Genomic DNA, 21,863 nt, shown 5'->3' with positions numbered 1-21,863 from the left:
GTCGTCCGGGTTAGGGAGGGTTTGGCCGGTAGGGATATCCTTGTCTCATCGCGCTCCAGCGACTCCTGTGGCGGGCCGGGCGCAGTGCGCGCTAACCGAGGGGGCGGGTGCACGGTGTTTCCTCCGACACATTGGTGCGGCTGGCTTCCGGGTTGGAGGCGCGCTGTGTTAAGAAGCAGTGCGGCTAGGTTGGGTTGTGCTTCGGAGGACGCATGACTTTCGACCTTCGTCTCTCCCGAGCCCGTACGGGAGTTGTAGCGATGAGACAAGATAGTAATTACTAGCGATTGGATACCACGAAAATTGGGGAGAAAAGGGGATAAAATTAAAAAAAAAAAAAAAAAAAAAAAAAAAAAAAAAAATGAACGGAGCAAAGTAAATATTTTTTTGAATAAGGCTGTAACGTAACAAAACGTGGAAAAAGATCTGAATACTTTCAGAACGCACTGTATCTACCTAACCTACTCAAGTATCCATGCACAATGTACATTTGGTACTGACCCTGTATATAGCTTACATTGTCCTGTTTTCTTCCTCTCTTATTTCTTGTGTTATTTTTAGGTAAACTATTTTGATATTGATTACTGCACTGTTCGGAAGGGCTTGCAAGTTAAGTATTTCACTGTACTTGTGCATGTGACAATTAAAACTTTAAACTTGAATCCTGTTCCCCTGCATATGGGAAAAATAACCATCCAAAGCAAAGGCATTTTCACCCTGCATTGTTCTTAGCCCCAGGCTAGGCTACTGGCCCTAGGTTAACTTAGCCCTTTGTTCACACAAGCATTTGTTAACCCTGGGCTAAGCTTTAGCCCTGGGCTAAGGATTCACAATTGTATTACAAAGCACTGGGCTATCGGACAAACACAACATGCGATCAACATTCTATCTCTGACACATGACCAATATTATAAGCTGAGCAATATTTAAGTTAGTTTATTAGTATCCTCATTAGCTACTGCACATGCAGCAGCTACTCTTCCTAGGGTCCACATAAAATGTACAAATGCGTGACGAAGTACAAAACAGTAATATACAAGAACAACATAAGATATTATATTAAAATGAAAAAAAAAAATAAAGTTATATATAGGAAAGACACCAAGAGACAACAAAAATACTATTTACACACTAATCATAGTTTAAAACCGTTAATCATAGATTTACTGATCTAGATTTAAAATGAAGTGGTGCAACACATCTCTGATGAATTATAAACCTAGATTTACAAAACCTAGATTAGCTCTAATCCTAGATGAATTTAAACCATGTTGGTGCAACCCACCCTCAGTGTTTTTTTATGACCGGTTTATTGTTAATTACCCATTCTGACACTGACTGTAACTCCATGCTAAGAGTCTCAGTGAGCTCACTGGCTGTAGTTGCTGATGTGTAGAGTGTCCAATCATCAGCATACATAGTCATTTTAGCTTCTTGTAAGACAAGTGACAAATGATTTGTGAAAATGCAACTGCCCTGAGGGATTCCGTACTATACATATCTGATGTTAGAGAAGCTTCCATTGAAGAATAATCTCGGAGTTCTATTGGATAAATAACTCTCCAACCATGTGATGGCAGGTGATAACAAGTTCGTTTTTTCCCCCTCCAATAACAAATAATGATCAATAACATCTAATTCTGCACTGAAATCTAACAATACAGCTTCAACTATCATCTTATCCATTTCTTTTAGCCAATCATCAGTCATCTTTAAGCCAATCATCAGTCATCTTTTAGCCAATCATCAGTCATCTTTTAGCCATTCATCAGTCATCTGAGTCTGTGCAGTACAAGTTGAGTGCCCTGCCTTATATGCATGTTGAAAATCAGTAGTTAACTTGTTCTTTAAGAAAATAGCATTGGATTTGTTCAAACACAATTCTCTCCATCAGTTTACTAAGAACAGGCAGCAAACTGATTGGGCGGCTGTTAGAGCCAGCAAAGGGATTTTTACTATTTGTAGGTTGTGGAATTACTTAAGCTTCCTTCCTCGCCTGTGGACACACACACTCCTTTAGGCTTTGGTTAAAGATGGCAAATAGGGGTGGCAAATACAGTCTGCTAGTATTCTCAATAGTTTCCCATCAAGGTTGTCTATACCTGGTGGCTTATCATTATTTAAGTGATAATGCCCGAGAAGCTGGTGTTTGAAGGATATATTGGCACAGGTGTTGTTAGGCCGGAGACGAAGTCGAGGACCGGCATTAAATCATACAATGTGATTTTCTGGATTTTTGTTTTAAATTCCGTCTCTCACAGTTGAAGTGTACCTATGATAAAAATGACAGACCTCTACATGCTTTGTAAGTAAGAAAACCTACAAAATCGGCAGTGTATCAAATACTTGTTCTCCCCACTGTATATGTTTGTCAATTATTGGCAAAAATACATTTTCAAATATTCTAAGTGCTGCATCTGGATGGCGCCGGAGGGGACAGCCGCCGTTTTACGGGCTCCTGACCAATTGTGCTAGTTTGTGTTTTTCTGTGCTGATTTAAACTTTTTTTCTACATAATGTTTCCGCCACCGTTTCTTATGACTGAAAAGAGCTTCTGGACATCAGAACAGCAATTGTTCACCTCGAACTGGATGAGGATTTTTTCTTTAATGAGTCGGAAGCGAAAGATTTACTGCTCCTCCCGGACTAGGCCCAAACCCACATCATTAGTATGAAGAGACGCAGTTACAGAGGTCGAAGAGCCGGATGCCTGGCGAGTATGCGTCGGCGAGTGGATAATGCACCTTTGCCCTCTGTTCAACTGGCGAATGTGGAATCACTGGAGAAAAAACTGGATGAGCTCCGTTTGAGGCTATCCTATAGCCTTTTGTCAACAACAGCTAGTGCGCGATCCCTAATATTAAGAAAGTCTCAAGGTTTTCCTTGCCTGAGTTAGAGTACCTCATGATAAGCTGTAGACCACACTATTTACCAAGAGAGTTTATCTACAGTGCCTTCGGAAAGTATTCAGACCCCTTGACTTTTTCCTCATTTTGTTACTTTACAGTCTTATTCTTTTTTTTCTCCTCATCAATCTACACACAATACCCCATACTTTTATTTATTAAAAGTAAAAAAGATCACATTTACATAAGTATTCAGACCCTTTACTCAGTACTTTGTTGAAGCACCTTTGGCAGCGATTACAGCATTGAGTCTTCTTGGGAATGACGCTATAAGGGTGGCACACCTGTATTTGGGGAGTTTCTCCCAGATCCTCTCAAGCTCTGTCAGGTTGGATGGGGAGCGTTGCTGCACAGATATTTTCAAGTCTCTCCAAAGATGTTAGATCAGTGTCACGTTCCTGACCTGTTTTCCTTGTTTTTGTATGTGTTTAGTTGGTCAGGGCGTGAGTTGGGGTGGGCATTCTATGTTATGTGTTTCTATGTTTAGGTTCATTGTCTATTGGCCTGATATGGTTCTCAATCAGGGACAGGTGTTTTACGTTTCCTCTGATTGAGAACCATATTAAGGTAGGTTGTTCACACTGTTTGTTTGTGGGTGATTGTTCCTGTGTCTGTGTCTGTCGCACCACACGGGACTGTTTAGTTTTCGTTCGTTTGGTTAGTCTGTTCCTGTTCGTGCGTTCTTCGTGTTTTATTGTAAGTTCACATGTTCAGGTCTGTCTACGTCGTTTTGTTGTTTTGTAATTTTCCAAGTGTTTTTTCGTGTTCGTCTTTGCTTTAATAAATATTCATCATGTCTTCACAACACGCTGCATTTTGGTCTGACCCCTACTCCTCCTCTTCAGACGAAGAGGAGGAGAGCAACCGTTACAATCAGGTTCAAGTCCGGGCTCTGCCTGGGCCACTCAAGGACATTCAGAGACCTGTCCCGAAGCCATTCATGCCTTGTCTTGGTTGTGTGCTTATGGTCATTGTCCTGTTGGAAGGTGAATCTTCGCCCCGTCTGAGTTCCTGAGTTCCTGAGCACACTGAGCAACCTTTGCCCCGTCTGAGTTCCTGGAGCAGGTTTTCATCAAAGATCTCTCTGTACCTTGCTTCGTTCATTTTTGCTTCGATCCTGACTAGTCTCCCAGTCCCTGCCGCTGAAAAACATCCCCACAGCATGGTGCTGCCACCACCATGCTTTCCTGTAGGGATGGTGCCAGGTTTCCTCCAGAAGTGACGCTTGGTATTCAGGCCAAATAGTTCAATCTTGGTTTCATCAGACCAGAGAACCTTGTATCTCATGGTCTGAGAGTCTTTCGGTGCTTTTGACAAACTCCAACCGGGCTGTCATGTGCCTTTTACTGAGGAATTTCTTCCGTCTGGCCAATTTACCATAAAGGCCTGATTGGTTGAGTGCTGCAGAGATGGTTGTTCTTCTGGAAGGTTCTCTAATCTTCACAGAGGAGCTCTAGAACTCTGTCAGAGTGACTTGGTGGTGCCTCGACACATTCCTGTCTCGGAGCTTGGTCACCTCCCTGACCAAGGCCCTTCTCCCCCGACTGCTCAGTTTGGCCTGGCGGCCAGCTCGGATTTTTTTTGCGTATTGGAGTGTCAGTGTAGTATGTGTGAGTGTGTGGTTAGAGTCCAGTGAGTTTAATACATTTTAGAATAAGGCTGTAATTAACTAAATGTGGAAAAAGTTAAAGGCTCTGAATACTTTCCGAATGCACTGTATGTCAATTAAGTGAATGTGCAGCTTTTGTGATTGGACAGTGAGCATTCTAGGCGTTGTTCACCATGTTTTATACGGGTTATTTTGGCATCGTGTTTATGGGGCTCCTCAAAGTCGGTGCTAACTCCCCCTGCTCTGGAGCAGGGCCAGCTAGCCATGGGCTAAGGTTGGTGCTAGCCCACTTCAGAATGTGGAAGTGTGAACACTCGCTTAGCCCTGGACTAAGGTGCAGTTGAACGTAAGTTGCTCAGTCAGTGCTGGTCATAGATGCAAACTACAGCTGCTTTGACATGACTATGTCAAATCAAATAAATTCTAAATGTATGTCACATGCGCCGAATGCAAAAAATATCAAATAAAAAGTAACACAATAAAATAACAATAATGAGGCTATATACAGGGGGTACCGGTACTGAGTCAATGTGCGGGGGTACAGGTTAGTCGAGATAATAAACAGCGAGTAGCAGCAGTGTAAAAACAAAAGGGGGGGGGTCAATGCAAATAGCCTGGGTGGCCATTTGATTAATTGTTCAGCAGTCTTATGGCTTGGGGGTAGAAGCTGTTAAGGAGCCTTTTGGACCTGGACTTGGTGCTCCGGTACTGGAACAGTCTATGACTGGGTAACTGGAGTCTTTGACAATGTTTTGGGCCTTCCTCTGATACCGCCTAGTATATACACGCCCTGGATGGCAAGAAGCTTGGCCCTAGTGATGTACTGGGCTGTACGCACTTTACGGTCGGATGCCGAGCATTTGCCATACCAGGCGGCGATGCAACTGGTCAGGATGCTCTCAATGGTGTAGCTATATAACCTTTTGAGGATCTGGGGACCCATGCCAAATCTTCTCAGTCTCCTGAGGGGGAAAGGCATGGTCATGCCCTCTTCACAACTAATGTTGAAATATTGTTGTCCTGGCACCACACTGCCAGGTCTCTGACCTCCTTTGTCGGTGATCAGGCCTACCACCGCTGTGTCGTCAGCAAACTTAATGGTGATGTTGGAGTCGTGCTTTGCCACACAGTTGTGGGTGAACAGGGAGTACAGGAGGGGACTAAGCATGCACCCCTAAGGGGCCCCCGTGTTGAGGATCAGCGTGGCAGATGTGTTGTTTGCTTACCCTTACTACCTGGGGGCGGACCATCAGAAAGTCCAGGATCCAGTTGCAGAGGAACGTGTTTAGTCCCAGGGTCCTTAGTGATGAACTTTGTGGGCACTATGGTGTTGAACGCTGAGCTGTAGTCAATGAATAGCATTCTCACATTGGTGTTCCTTTTGTCCAGGTGGTAAAGGGCAGTGTGGAGTGCGATTGAGATTGTGTCATCTGTGGATCTGTTGGGGCGGTGTGCGAATTGGAGTGGGTCTAAGGTTTCCAGGGTGATGGTGTTGAAGTGAGCCCTGTTAGGGCTAATGTCACTAATGCCTGACACTACAGGTTGGGTCATGCTTACCCCACCCTCTCTCCCCCAGGCTAGAGAGCTGTCTGTCTGCCCTCTCCTCCAATCACAGAGAGTTACAAGGCTCTTCCTTCTCCAGGGTCAGAGGGTTTGTTGGTGGCAAGACTAGGATGATAAACTTAGCTATTATTGAGATTTGGGTGTGTGAAGTGTGTGTGTACAGTATGGATTTGTGTGTGTGTGTTAATTAGCAGGTGTGGTGGTTGAAAAACTAGGGAGTTACAGTAAATCCACATAAAAATAGCTCTTTGTTGTTTTTCACAACCTCAGGAGTTCCAGTAACCTCAGCGTTGATGCAGGAGATTTGAGGTTGTTTTGGTCGAAACCAAAATAGGGGCGAACATATGGGAGTCCATATGTTAAGTGGTTTTGATTAATCATGTCCTATGTCTTTTCCTTGTTAGGACAATGCCTTTCAGCAAAAAGTACTCTGAGACAACATATGAATCATGATTTGTTAAAACATGTATATGTACAAATCAATGTTAGCCTATATAACTTATCCATGTGTACCATGCCTATAATTGCTCTCCTATATGTGTCATCAGCCACACATTAAAATCAACTATGTAGAAGAAACCATATAGTCTCACACTTTTGTTATTACAGTTTGTTTACATCATGCATCTACAGTTGATCCTGATGGAGGAAACAAAATCATGAGAATTGTATATTCTCAGATTCCACATATACGCAGGTACACACACACAGATTCCAGTCCCGCCTTTATCGGCATCTGACCACGACTATTGGTTGGCTTGGCTGGTTGGCTTTCAACAGGTGATTGCCAGGTTGGGTAAACCACTGCCCCTCCATCACCAGACACTCGTCCATTGTCTGTGTGTTTGAGAGCACGCCAACCAAACGGTCGGCTACGTGCTAAAGCTCAACTCCAACCTCAGTCTGTTTTCTCCCACGCCACCAAAAGGCCATTACAAGTGTTCGGTGAAGCTTGTTATTTTTTGTGCAGCACCGGAAAAAACAACATTTGCTTTACATTTAAACCTCCGAGTGGCACCTGTCCGATTCCGAACAACACATTTCACTGCACCTGTCCGGTGTATGAAATTTAAAAAAATAAGAGCTCTTTTCAGAGAGAGGTAGAGTGAGAGAAGGAAGAGGTGAGGGGAAGGTCGAGGAGAGGTGTGAGGAGAGAGGTGTGAAATACTGAAAAGAAAGTTTCCTTCTTAACCACTGAGGTAATTTCCCCTCACCTACAGAAATGGCTCATATTGGCCAATGTCAACAGCCCTCATAGGTTGTAGCAGGTGTAAAAATGTCTATACCACAAACTGAAAACACTATAAGGTTGGCTAGGAGGGTTTGTTAAGACGGTAAGCTGATCCACTGTCTTTTGGGGGCAATGTTTTTATTTATTTTTTATTTGACCTTTATTTAACTCAGTTAAGAACAAATTCTTATTGTCAATGACGACCTAGGAACAGTGGGTTAAATGCCTTGTTCAGGGGCAGAACGACAGATTTGTACCTTGTCAGCTCGGGGATTCGAACTTGCAACCTTTCGGTTACTAGTCCAACGCTCTAACCACTAGGCATGTGGCTCTGTCTATCCAGAGCCACAAACACAGGTGGCTGCTATACATTGGAGGTGAATGAGTTCCCTTAGAACTTGTGAAATGCACCATCTAGCCTAGCCTATATAAACACAATCCCATCACACTGCTCCACATCCATATCACATCACACCGGCTCCATATCTCACATCAGGGAGCTGTGGATGAGGCCGGCAGCAGGGGGCGCTGTCTGGCTTTGACAGCGTGGGGTTACTAGTGTGAGAGGCCACATCAGAGAGGAAAGAGAGAGAGGAGACAAAGTCAGGGGAAAAAGACAAGTGGAGGTGGGGAGAGGGGGACTGTGTCACAACCACCCAAACATTGGCACTTTCAGGCAACTGGATTTCCAACTTCAAAGCCATGCATATCACTTTGATGGGGTGGAAAATGTATTTCTAGTTTTCAAGTCCCCCTCCACATCCCCGTCCCCCTAACTCCCTCCCACACTCCCCCTCCTGAAAAAGACCCAAAACACAGTCTCTTCCCGCCAGTAGTACTGCGGGGCCTAATTGATGCAGCTCCTCCTGCCCTTTAAAGTGTAAAGTTGACGACTGCATTTTTTAACGAGCGAAGGAAAGAGGTTGCCTAAAATGATCAAAACTGTCAGTGAGCGTGTCCGTGTGTTTTTGATAACTGGGGGTGGGATGACTTTCGCCACAGTTACAGATAAAGGTTGGGGGGGGATGAGATGAAAATTCTAAGGTTGTGTAGTTACTCAACCGAAACACGGAAATGGCAAATGTGACTTGAACGGTGACCTATAACAGAACAGTACATTTGCATGGACATCCACATGGACATATTTTATGTAAGCAAAAGACTGTAAATCATATATTGTTCTGTTTAACACCTGTTGTGTTGCACAACACTTTGCAAAGGTAGCCTAAGCCTACCTCAGGGCGACAAATGTTGTCTCACTTATGTGTGCTCATACACTACTCAATTGTACTTGAGATGATGAGTAATGATACAACATGTGTGGGAAGGACATTTTCACTAAACTGTTCACACCACATCTACTGAGGATGATATAACAGCAACAGTTGGGTATCAATTAAATGGGATCATGGTGTCATGGTGACCAAGTTGAATCCTTTGTCTCAATGGAGTTTATTAGGTTCTACTGATGAGGTCATATCCACATCACCAGACAACAGGCAGATCAATGGATCAGTGTCTGTCTTCTAACCTAGCCTATGAAAGCCAAACAGGATTTGTGGTACGGGGTGACATTGGAAGCCAAGTATACGAAACAAAAATATAAAATGCAACATGCAACAATTTCAAAGATTTTACTGAGTTACAGTTCATATAAGGAAATCAGTCAACTTAAATAAATGCATTAGGCCCTAATCTATGGATTTCACATGACTGGACAAGGGCACAACCATGGGTGGGCCAATCAGAATGAGTTTGGGTCTTTGCAAATTATTTTTGGGTCAGTGTGGTGTGGTGTGTGTGTGTAACCTTTATTTAACTAGGCAAGTCAGTTAAGAAAAAAATCTTATTTACAATGACGGCCTACCCCACATCACTACCTAAAACCCCCACATACTTTTACAGATGCACAATTAAGAGCATCTTATCGGGCTGTATTACCACCTGGTACTGCAACTGCACCGCCCGCAACCGCAGGGCTCTCCAGAGGGTGGTGCGGTCTGCCCAATGCATCACAGGGGGCAAACTACCTGCCCTCCAGGACACCCACAGCACCCGATGTCACAGGAAGGCCAAAAATATCATCAAGGACAACTACCCGAGCCACGGCCTGTTCACCTCATTATCATCCAGAAGGCGAGGTCAGTACAGGTGCATCATAGCTGGGACTGAGAGACTATCTCAAGGCCATCAGACTGTCAAATAGCCATCACTAGCACATTAGAGGCTGCTGCCTATATACATAGACTTGAAATCACTGGCCACTTTAATAAATGGAACACTAGTCACTTGAATAATGTTTACATATTTTGCATTACTCATCTCATATGTACAGTGGGGCAAAAAAGTATTTAGTCAGCCACCAATTGTGCAAGTTCTCCCACTTAAAAAGATGAGAGAGGCCTGTAATTTTCATCATAGGTACACTTCAACTATGACAGACAAAATGAGAAAAGAAATTCCAGAAAATCACATTGTAGGATTTTTTATGAATTTATTTGCAAATTATGGTGGAAAATAAGTATTTGGTCACCTACAAACAAGCAAGATTTCTGGCTCTCACAGACCTGTAACTTCTTCTTTAAGAGGCTCCTCTGTCCTCCACTCGTTACCTGTATTAATGGCATCTGTTTGAACTTGTTATCAGTATAAAAGACACCTGTCCACAACCTCAAACAGTCACACTCCAAACTCCACTATGGCCAAGACCAAAGAGCAGTCAAAGGACACCAGAAACAAAATTGTAGACCTGCACCAGGCTGGGAAGACTGAATCTGCAATAGGTAAGCAGCTTGGTTTGAAGAAATCAACTGTGGGAGCAATTATTAGGAAATGGAAGACATACAAGACCACTGATAATCTCCCTCAATCTGGGGCTCCACGCAAGATCTCACCCCGTGGGGTCAAAATGATCACAAGAACGGTGAGCAAAAATCCCAGAACCACACGGGGGGACCTAGTGAATGACCTGCAGAGAGCTGGGACCAAAGTAACAAAGCCTACCATCAGTAACACACTACGCCACCAGGGACTCAAATCCTGCAGTGCCAGACGTGTCCCCCTGCTTAAGCCAGTACATGTCCAGGCCCGTCTGAAGTTTGCTAGAGAGCATTTGGATGATCCAGAAGAAGATTGGGAGAATGTCATATGGTCAGATGAAACCAAAATATAACTTTTTTGTAAAAACTCAACTCGTCGTGTTTGGAGGACAAAGAATGCTGAGTTGCATCCAAAGAACACCATACCTACTGTGAAGCATGGGGGTGGAAACATCATGCTTTGGGGCTGTTTTTCTGCAAAGGGACCAGCACGACTGATCCATGTAAAGGACAGAATGAATGTGGCCATGTATCGTGAGATTTTGAGTGAAAACCTCCTTCCATCAGCAAGGGCATTGAAGATGAAACGTGGCTGGGTCTTTCAGCATGACAATGATCCCAAACACACCGCCCGGGCAACGAAGGAGTGGCTTCGTAAGAAGCATTTCAAGGTCCTGGAGTGGCCTAGCCAGTCTCCAGATCTCAACCCCATAGAAAATCTTTGGAGGGAGTTGAAAGTCTGTGTTGCCCAGCAACAGCCCCAAAACATCACTGCTCTAGAGGAGATCTGCATGGAGGAATGGGCCAAAATCCCAGCAACAGTGTGTGAAAACCTTGTGAAGACTTACAGAAAACGTTTGACATCTGTCATTGCCAACAAAGGGTATATAAAAAAGTATTGAGATAAACTTTTGTTATTGACCAAATACTTATTTTCCACCATCATTTGCAAATAAATTCATAAAAAATCCTACAATGTGATTTTCTGGATTTTTTTCCCTCATTTTGTCTGTCATAGTTGAAGTGTACCTATGATGAAAATTACAGGCCTCTCTCATCTTTTTAAGTGGGAGAACTTGCACAATTGGTGGCTGACTAAATACTTTTTTGCCCCACTGTATATACTGTATTCTATTCTACTGTATCTTAGTCTATGCCGCTCTGACATTGCTCATCCACATATTTTTAATTCCAATCCTTTACTTAGATTTGTGTGTATTGTTGTGAAATTGTTAGATATTACTTGTTAAATATTACTGCACTGTTGGAGCTAGAAACACAAGCATTTTGCTACACCCGCAATAACATCTGCTAAACACGTGTATGTGACCAATAACATGTTATTTGATACCTTGTCCTCCTTGCCTTTCTGATGTGGCCCTTCGGGGTCTTTATACCTCTGGATGAAGTTACGCCTCCATCTGCCTCATGCCTACGTTACGTGACATTAGCCTAATCTGGTGATTGTGTCTGGGGACAGCGGTATTAATCATAGAAATAGAATGACTAGATTCCTATGGAATTAATAACCCAGGCAGGGGTGGAAGAACAGGGCAGTTCCCTTATATGTGTCTGTATAGGGCTTCATCCATTTCGAGCCATGCTGGAAACACCCTTCCCAATATTACCCCTTGGCTTTTGCGTTAAAACTTTCCATGACAACTGATGGTAAATATAGGCTAAAAAGATGCACATAGCATGTTAGACCATACCTAAAAGGGTTTGTCATCGGCCCAGAAAATAGGCCGTTCCATGTTTCCATCACAATGTGATGAGTATGAGCCAGAACGACTAATAAAGCTTTTTCAAGTACAACAAAGATGTGTGGCTGTCAGTTTCAGAAGATAACATGAGGATGAACAGTTCTAAAACAGAATTGACAGTTCCATAATGTATGCCATGGCTCAGAACCAGGACCCACATTTAAGAGGGACTACGCATTGGCTAAAATGTAGGGTTACTTGTATAACCCCTGTTCTATGATAATATGTAAGGGGTAATCAACTCGGGGCTATGCGTTCTATTGAAAATAATGAACGAAGTGTGAAGTGTTCCACGACGCGCTAGCTGAGTGGAACTGACCTTCCATGGAGTTGCATTATTTTCCAGAGAACGCATACAGCCTCGAGTTGATTATCCCTTTAATACCATGACTATAATTGTAACACATTTGCAGCTAGAAAATGTGTTCAGTTGCCGGTAGAAATGTGTTCAACATACACTGAAGTAGCTAGCAAGTTTACTAGATAACGTTAGCTACAGTAGTTGCCGTGGTAACCAAACAAACAGACTTGGTAGTTTAGCTAACCAAACCATCAGTCCTAGCTTGCCATTTTGAAATCGAATTCAACAAAACCGATACTGCTTCCAATTCGACTTTTGCTTTCAAAAGCAGGTCAAACAAAACATGTATTAATGAACTATAACCATTGAATTCTACCGTGCAAATATACCATGCGTTATATGGAAATAATACACGCTCCGTAAAGTCAATCAGGAATATTCAACAATTCCATGGTATAAAAGTGAGATCTCACTTTATGGGGATTCGTTCAGGCGGATTCTTTAACAGAAGTACCAATCACAGAGCTTGTTGGAAACAGACAAGTTCGAGTGGCGAATGAGACGAGCCCCTTTCCTCTTCATTAGACACCACTCGCCCTGCCTCTGGTCATTCTCAAGCAGGCCTCTCTTCCTTGCGCTCTTGCGAGCAAGAAAATGCGGTGAGCGTGTAAAAAAAGCGTGTAACCATGCCAGCCCAGAACCTCCACATCCGGCTTCTTCACCTGCGGGATCGTCTGAGACCAGCCACCCGGACAGCTGATGGAACTGTGGAGTTTTTCTGTCTGTGATAAAGCCCTTTTGTGTGGAAAAACTCATTTTGATTGGCTGTGTCCGGCTCCCCAGTGGGTTAGCCTATGCCCTCCCAGGTCATGTGAAATCCATAGATTAGGGCCTAATGAATTTATTTCAATTCACTGATTTCCTTATATGAACTGTAACTCAGTAAAATTGTTGCATGTTGTGTTTATGTTTTTGTTCAGTATACATAACATAATGGAAATCATTTATTTGAATGGTAAATCTAATGACAAACTGGGTAAATCAAAATGTATCCTAGGCCTATTCAAAATACAGGTGAATGCATATTCAATAGGAGTGTGTACATGCATTGAGTTATTGAGCTTGTTTTGTCTGATTTCATCCAACTGTTTACCTTCCATTTGGGACTTATTGAACGTTAGAATGGGCAAAACAAGTGACCTAAGCGACTTTGAGCGTGGTATGATTGTCGGTGCCAGGCGCACTGGTTCCAATATCTCAGAAACGTCCGGCCTCCTGGGCTTTTCACACACAACAGGTTTACTGAGAATGGTGCGACAAACACAAAACATCCAGTAAGCAGCAGTCCTGTGCACGAAAACAGCTCGTTGATGAGAGGTTGAATGAGAATGGCAAGATCCGTGCAAGCTACCAGGCGGGCCACAAACAGGCAAATAACGGCGCAATACAACAGTAGTGTGCAGAACGGCATCTCGGAACGCACAACTCATCAATCCTTGTCACGGATGGGTTATTGCAGCAGACGACCACACCGGGTTCCACTCCTATCAGCTGAAAACAAGAAGAAGTGGCTCCAGTGGGCACCCGATCATCAACACTGGACAATTGAGAAGTGGAAAAACATTGCCTGGTCCGACGAATCCCGATTCCTTTTGCGTCATTCTGATGGCAGAGTGTAAGCAGCATGAGTCCATGGCCCCATCCTGCATGGTGTCAACGGTACAGGCTGGTGGCGATAATGTAACGGTGTGGGGGATGTTTTCCTGGCACAAGTTAGGTCCCCTGATACCAATTGAGCAACGTTTCCACGCCCCAGATAATTCAGGCTGTTCTGGAGGCAAAGTCGGTCCAATCCGGTACTTGATGGGTATACCTAATAAACGGTATAGGAACATTTTATAAATGGTACATTTGCATGTGATATGATTGCATTTTGGAATCCCGTTACCACTGTTGCTCCAAGATTAATAGTTTTGACCACGCTCCACTGCTTTAATTGGTGCAGCTAGAAATCACAAGTCTCCATCCTATAATGAAAAGGCACCTGCAAAAGAAAATTCCAAAAACGTGTTTATCTATTTTGTGCTGTTGTTACATTTGTATTGGTGTTTTGTTTCGTGTCCGATGAGCTGAAGGTGTTGTTACATGTCATTTGTGGCGTGCATCATGAGCAAAAGTCATTGTAGCCTATCATTTCACTTCCCATAGCTGAGAACCATGGCATGAGCATGGGCTAACTTGGCATTGCTGTAGTGCAGTCTGCCAGCAGCCTACCAACGGTCGCATCATGTCCATTACAATGTAAAATCTAGTCCAAACCGTTCAATAGTTAGGCTATTCATATTACTGGAGCATCGATCCTCTTTCTTTCTGTTTCTATGGCGGATTCACGGCCGCAATTTATGGAACATGCCAAAACTTTGGACATAACAAATATCAAATCAAACTTTATTTGCCACATGCGCCGAATACAACAAGTGTAGACTTTACCGTGAAATGCTTACTTACAAGCCCTTAACCAACAGTGCAGTTCAAGAAAAAATGTATATTTACTAAGTAGGCTAAAAAATAAAAAGTAATAATAAAAAGTAACACAATAAGAATAACGAGGCTATATACAGGAGGCACCGGTACCGAGTCAGTGTGCAGGGGCACAGGCTAGTTGAGGTAATCTGTACATGTAGGTGGGGGCGATGTGACTATGCATAGGTAACAAACAAACAGTGAGTAGCAGCAGTGGACAGGGGGGGTGTCAATGTAAAGTGTAAATGTACAGATTTTTATGAATTGTTCAGCAGTCTAATGGCTTGGGGGTAGAAGCTGTTGAGGAGCCTTTTGGTCCTAGACTTGGCGCTCCGGGACCGCTTGCCGTGCGGTAGCAGAGAAAACAGTCTATAACTTGGGTGACTGGAGTCTCTGACAATTTAATGGGCTTTCCATAAAATAGATGGCAAAGTCAAAGATCCTGGTTTTCCCTATCCATCTGTAATGAAGTCTTCAATAAATGCTTATGACAAATCCAGCTCCAGAACCAGCCATACCTAGCCAGCTGGCTAATCTTTTGAATATTGCGTAGCAACAACATATAACATTAGATAGCTATATAAGGTTAGCATGCTAGCTAGCTACACTGACAGCTGTCAGCGCACTTCTTGTTTTTATTTCTCCACTCCACATGGTAATCACCACAACGTTCCCACCCTCAATTCGTGAATATGTATTAGCAGACTGCGTAATTCTTCGGTGGTGGAACCTAAATGAGAAAATACGCTCTAGGACAGAAAACAAGTCAAAATAGGGGCGGCATTGCCCTCTGGTTGGGGCCAGGGGTTGCGTTAGAGTTCAGAAATCTGCGTTTTCAAAACGCAGACCATGAAAAAAATTGAAAGTCAACATAGTTTTTTTGCTTTAATAGAATGATCAGCGGGGTACAACTATAGTTTTACTTCACAGAAAATACATTAGTGCAACACATTCGGTAGAAAATAGCTTCATTTTCAGATGGCAACAGAAATGCAACACTCCACCAATCAGGTCTTTATGGTAAAGTGGCCAGACAGAAGCCACTCCTCAGTAAAAGGCACATGCCAGCCAACTTGGAGTTTGCCAAAAGACACCTAAAGAACTCTCAGACCATAAGAAACACGATTCTCTGGTCTAATGAAACCAAGATTGAACTCGTTGGCCTGAATGCCAAGCGTCAAGTCTGGAGGAAACCTGGCACCATCTCTACGGTGAAGCATGGTGGTGACAGCATCATGCTGTGAGGAGGTTTTTCAGCGGCAGCGACTGGGAGACTAGTCAAGATCGAGGGAAAGATGGACCAAAGTACAAAGAGATCCTTGATGAAAATCTGCACCAGAGCACTCAAGACCTCAGACTGGGGCGAAGGTTCACCTTCCAACAGGACAACGACCCTAAGCACACAGCCAAGACAACGCAGGAGTGGCTTCGAGACAAGTCTCTGAATGTCCCTGAGTGGCCCAGCCAGAGCCTGGACTTGAACCCAATCGATCATATCTGGAGATACCTGAAAATAGCTGTGCAGTGACGCTCCCCATCCAACCTGAAAGATCTTGAGAGGATCTGCAGAGAAGAATAGGAAAAACTCCCCAAATACAGGTGTGCCAAGCTTGTAGAGTCATACCCAAGAAGACTCGAGGCTGTAATAGCTGCCAAAGGTGCTTCAACAAAGTACTGAGTAAAGGGTCTGAATACTTATGTAAATGTAATACTTCATTTTTTTTAACATTTCCAAAAATCTGTTTTTGCCTTGTCATTATGGGTTATTGTGTGTAGATTGATGAGGGGAAAAAACGATTTAATACATTTTAGAATAAGGCTGTAACGTAACAAAATGTGTAAAAAGTCAAGGGGTCTGAATACTTTCTGAATGCACTGTAACCTAACAATACCCCTACTTCCCAAGGCTATGTCCGAGAGGCTGGACAACTATTTTGCCTGTTTTAGGTTATGGTCCTGCTGAAAAGTGAATTCATCTCCCAGTGTCTGGTGGAAAGCAGACTGAACCAGGTTTTCCTCTTGGATTTTGCCTGTGCTTAGCTATATTCCATTTCTTTTTTATCCTGAAAAACTCTCCAGTCCTCAATGATTACAAGCATACCCATAACATGATGCTGCCACCACTATGCTTGAAAATATGGAGAGTCGTACTCAGTAATGTGTTGTATTGGATTTGCCCCAAACATAACACAATGTATTCAGGACATAAAGTTAATTGCTTTGCCACATTTTTGTTGTTGTATTACTTCAGTGCCTTGTTGCAAACAGGATGCATGTTTTGGAATATTTTTATGCTGTACAGGCTTCCTTCTTTTCACTCTGTCAATTAGGTTAGTATTGTGGAATAACTACAATGTTGTTGATTATCCTCAGTTTTCTCCTATCACAGGCATTAAACTCTAACTGTCACCACTGGCCTCATGGTGAAATCCCTGAGTGGTTTCCTTCCTTTCTGGAAACTGAGTTAGGAAGGACGCCTGTATTTTTGTAGTGACTGGGTGTATTGATACACCATCCAAAGTGTAATTAATAACTTCACCATGCTCAAAGAGATATTCAATGTCTGCTTCTATTTTTACCCATCTATCAATAGGTACCCTTCTTTGCAAGGCATTGGAAAACCTCCCTGGTCTTTGCGGTTGATTCTGTGTTTGAAATTCCCTGCTCGACTGAGGGACCTTTGTATGTTGTATGTGTTGGGTACAGTGTGGGGTACAGAGATGAGGTAGTTATTCAAAAATAGTTGCTAAGCTCATTTTTACTCCTGAACTTATTTGGCTTGCCATAAAAAAGGGTTTGAATACTTCTTGACTCAATTTGTAAACATTTTGAGAAAAAAAAGATTATTTGAATTCCACTTTGACATTATGGGGTATTGTGTGTAGGTCAGTTACAAAAAAAATCTCTATTTAATCAATTTTAAATTCAGGCTGTAACACAACAATATTTGGAAAAAGTCAAGGAGTGTGAATACTTTCTGAAGGCACTGTATATAGTATAGGCTACAAAATAAACTTTCCAGTGACACTGATTCACACAATGATGAAGATGAAGCATAGGCTTCTCGCCGGTGATGGCCGATGCGCTTTGCCATGATCTCAAGATAAGATACTAGAGATAAATAGTTAGCTTCTACAGACAGATTAGTCTTCTCTTTTCAGCAGTAGGTAGACTGACAGCCGCAACCAACCATAGACATATAATCCATAGATGGGCTGTTCCCATTCAAGTCAGGACAGGCAGCCATTGCTAATATACCCATGAGTTTAACAGTCAAAGTGCCAGGGTTAGAAGTTCCAAAATCCTTCTATGGATTATATCTATGGACACAATGCAACAAGCTGTTCTATATTTGGCGCACGTGCTGCCCAAATTGCAGCCTTCCCGACTGTAAGTGCTTGTGATAAAAGTTAATCCACAGCAATTTTTTTTAGAGGCTATTGATCCTCTGGAGGAAAATTATGTCTGTTCAGAGAGGAGTACCACCAGCACCCCTACTTCCCGCAGCTATGTCCAAGAGGCTTGACAAGTCAAGACACAGGGCTCTCTCCCCCACCACAGCAAGGCTCATGGCACGCCCACGGCCTTTGATGGCGCCTCTGGAGGCTCGTAGGGTGAGGCCTGCAATGACACAGATCTCCACCCATAGGCCCTGGTTGGCAATACCGTTTTCTAGGAGTTGTTGCATCTCCATAAGCAAATCGTCCTGGTATGCCATCAGCTTTGACATGATGTTGAATGCCCGTACTGAACGTGCGGCAGACACGTATACCTTTTGGAAGATGGAGGCGGAAAAGCGCTCCGCATTCCCATGGAGGGAGATGCCGGTCTGTGACATGGCATAAGGAGTGAGGTGGCTGGCCAGCGACGACTCAACCCTCGGGGGCCAACTCCATATCCTGAATACCCATGTTATTAAAGTACTTGGTCTGTACTTTAGTGGTTAGGGTCTTGTCCCAGTTACGTTGGGCTTCCGCCACACAAGATGGGACCACTGGGAGGAGTTGTTTACCTGGAGTGGTGCGAGAGGGGAGCCTCCTCCCGTCGAATAAGTCCATTTCAGCACTTCTACCCCCTACGGGTTCGGGCCAGTCGATGTTTAGTCTGGATGCTGCCCGTTTTCAGACATCGATGTGCCGGTATCTGTAGTTGGGTATTGAAGCTCCGCTGAGGGTGGAAGAAGGCCTTTCGGCTTCCTCTTCCTCCTCTGGGATGAGGTGAGCCATGTCCTCGCTATCGTCAATGACGAGGTCACCTTCCTCTTCGTTGAAACGCTTGCAGTGCATGCAGTACTTGGGATTAGCGAGCACTGCTGCTGCGTGCTCTCACCCCAGGCAGACAATACACGAGTCGTATGGGTCTTTGGCTGATAGTGTCGTCCAACACAAATGCGGGTGTGCCTGTAGTCAGGCAGGTGCATGAATCCTGCTTGGTTCCCTCCGTTCCGTAGCAGGGGCAGCAGGCTCTGTGGCTCCGAGAAAAAGTTTTCCTTGAGCAAAATACAAGCTAAGTAGCGTCAGCCACATGGCCCATAGCCTAGCTAGTTAGTACAATGCTAGCCGGAGAAAGCGCATGCTTACTTCGTCTGTCTGTTTGAGCTAAAACTAGTCCTTTGTGGGGTTAGCTAGCATTCCAGCTAGACAAGTTAGCTGTAGCCTCGCGGCGTGGGCTACCCAAGTCTCGATAGCTAGCCTGTGACGCTAGCTACCAGCGGAGAATGAGGAGTCAAAAATGTATTATAGCGGAATCAAAACTACTTTCGGTCAGTACTCAACATTATCGACAGGATCTGGGGTCCTACGTTTGGCAGCGTGAACCTCGCGGTTCACCAGAGAACAGTTCAGTAGGAAGACAGAAAATCTAGTCATGCTTAGGAGAGCTTCAGGAGTTAGAGCGAAGGAAGAGAGGCGAGAATGATCAGAGGCAGCACAAGGGGCGTCTTATGAAGAGGAGAGGGGCTCACCTCATTCGCCAATCGACCTGTCTGTCTCCAACAGACGCTGCGATTTGTAGCCTACTTCCGTTAGAGAATCCACTTGAGCGAATCTCCATCAAGTGAAATATCGAGAAGATATATTTGAAATAGAACTACATGTGACATATTTTGACATCTCAAACTACAGATGTATTGTTGATATGTGACCCAATACTTTCTACAAAATGTTCCCATAAGATCTCAAAAGTACTTTGAGGCAAATTCTGATCCACTCCCTCTCTCAGTGATGTGATGCATACCATAACTAACTCACCTGACCAAGTCAGTCATACAGGAACCCACCACCACCACATCGAAAGCCTCCTCCGTCATGGTCTATTGGAGAGAGACACACAGGAGGCAATGGAAACTTTAGAGATTTGTTCATTGTTAGCTTAGCTTTAAGTACAAACTAAATTATTACATTTGTCATAGCTTCCCCTTTGACCCAGCAAAATACTTTTCAACAAAGGTTACTTAGGCTAGTCGTTAAGAGTCTGGTCAGATATTTTTATAATTGGAGCCAACATGAGTATAGGAAAACATTTATTGTAATGTGATTTAGGGGTTTAAAAACAATTTTTCAGAATTAGCTGGTTCGTCACACATTTTTAGAACTATGCCTAGGCTAATCGTAGAGTATACTCACTGCTAGGGGCATTTCAAGCAACAATAACATATCATACTGAAACTGCACTCAAAAGAAACTCAGTCTTTGCCATATTACCATGAACTGACTGGAACAAGGTAAAAATAGAGTATTTACAGCTCTCTCAGAGTTGGACAGGTGCCAATCTAAACCCAGCGATTATTTCAATGCTGCACCACGTGACTGAACACAGCCCAGAAAAATCTTTAATTAATTCAATCCTTGGCATGTATTGAGTTCATGCTTGTCTGTTAATCTCTTCAAATCTCCTCCTAAGCAGTAAAAAGGCTCAGAAAGCCTGGCCGCTGGCTCTAGGACAGCTAGGCTAAATTCTCCCACATTTCTGAGCATATTGTCTTCCTCAGCCATGGCTGTTAGATGTGCTACCCCTATTGCAGCAGATACAATTTTAGCAAGCATGTCCGACCACTCAAAACAGTGGGGCCCCTCTCAGATTCTGGTTTACTTGCATAATGAGTTAAGTCAACTTCTCAGTTAGCCTACTACAACCTGGTCTTTCTTGACAAAACAAAGGGAGCAAAATGATTAGGTTAGCTTACTTTTTCATTGGGTTAAACTGACACAAAAGGTGATAATTTCATGGAGATTAGCCTAGGCCTAGTTGTGTCATAAGGATGGACATGGAAAGTGTATAACTTGAAAAAGTGTCAATAAAATAAACTATACAATTATGTGATGGGGGTAAATTAGGCCTACTTTATATTACAAAAATGTAGACATTTTCAAATACTTTGTATCTATTTTTTGTAAAAGCTGAGGGGATGATGGAAGCCGGAATGTTAGCCTACACTGAAGAAAAATATAAAAGCAACATGCAACAATTTCAAAGATGTTACTGAGTTCATAATCTCAGCAAAAAAAAGAATAGTCCCTTTTTCAGGACCCTGTCTTTCAAAGATAATTCTGTAAAAATCCAAATAACTTCACAGATCTTCATTGTAAAGAGTTTAAACACTGTTTCCCATGCTTGTTCAATTAACCATAAACAATTAATGAACATGTGGAGCGGTCGTTAAGACACTAACAGCTTACAGACGGTAGGCAATTAAAGTCATAGTTTGCTGAAAATAAACGCAGTTGACAATGAGAAGACGTTTATTTTCTTGCTGAGTTTATAAGGAAATCAGTCAATTGAAATAAATGTATTAGGCCCTAATCTATGGATTTCACATGACTGGGAGTACACAGACACCTTTAAAAAAAGTAGGGGCGTGGATAGGGCAGTGGCGGTCACAAAATTTAGTCAGCTGGTAACTGCCGGTCTCACGGTAATTGACCGCTAATTAACATAAACACATTTAGCATCTACTGGCTTCCACACATAGCCTACAAGCTACTGATGCAGACCTTTTGGTACATCTACATTTTAAAAAGTCTAATAAATCCATGTAATATAGCCTACACATTCATAATAAATCCATTATTTATTTTAGACAAGTCTAAAGAAACATGATATGAAGAAAATGTAGTCTATTTCAGAAGAACAGAATAGCATACTAGTCC

At 43.1% G+C, this 21,863-nt stretch overlaps 1 protein-coding gene across 3 annotated transcripts in view; it reads right to left on the bottom strand.

The window, feature by feature from the left end:
- The window catches only part of rbks (ribokinase), a 70,848-nt gene that overhangs the window by 42,965 nt on the left and 6,020 nt on the right, over window positions 1-21,863 (bottom strand). For all 3 annotated transcript variants that reach the window (XM_071326990.1, XM_071326992.1, XM_071326991.1), the window contains exon 2: window positions 19,965-20,026. In XM_071326990.1, coding sequence (XP_071183091.1) covers window positions 19,965-20,023 — 59 coding nt within the window. In that variant the 5' untranslated portion in view covers window positions 20,024-20,026. The remainder of the gene's footprint in view (window positions 1-19,964; window positions 20,027-21,863) is intronic.

This window comes from Salvelinus alpinus, chromosome 9 (assembly GCF_045679555.1).
Source record: "Salvelinus alpinus chromosome 9, SLU_Salpinus.1, whole genome shotgun sequence".
NCBI classification, from domain to species: domain Eukaryota; kingdom Metazoa; phylum Chordata; class Actinopteri; order Salmoniformes; family Salmonidae; genus Salvelinus; species Salvelinus alpinus.
The sequence above is the reverse complement of the archived record's forward strand: the minus strand, read 5'-3'. Positions and strand labels throughout refer to the sequence as shown.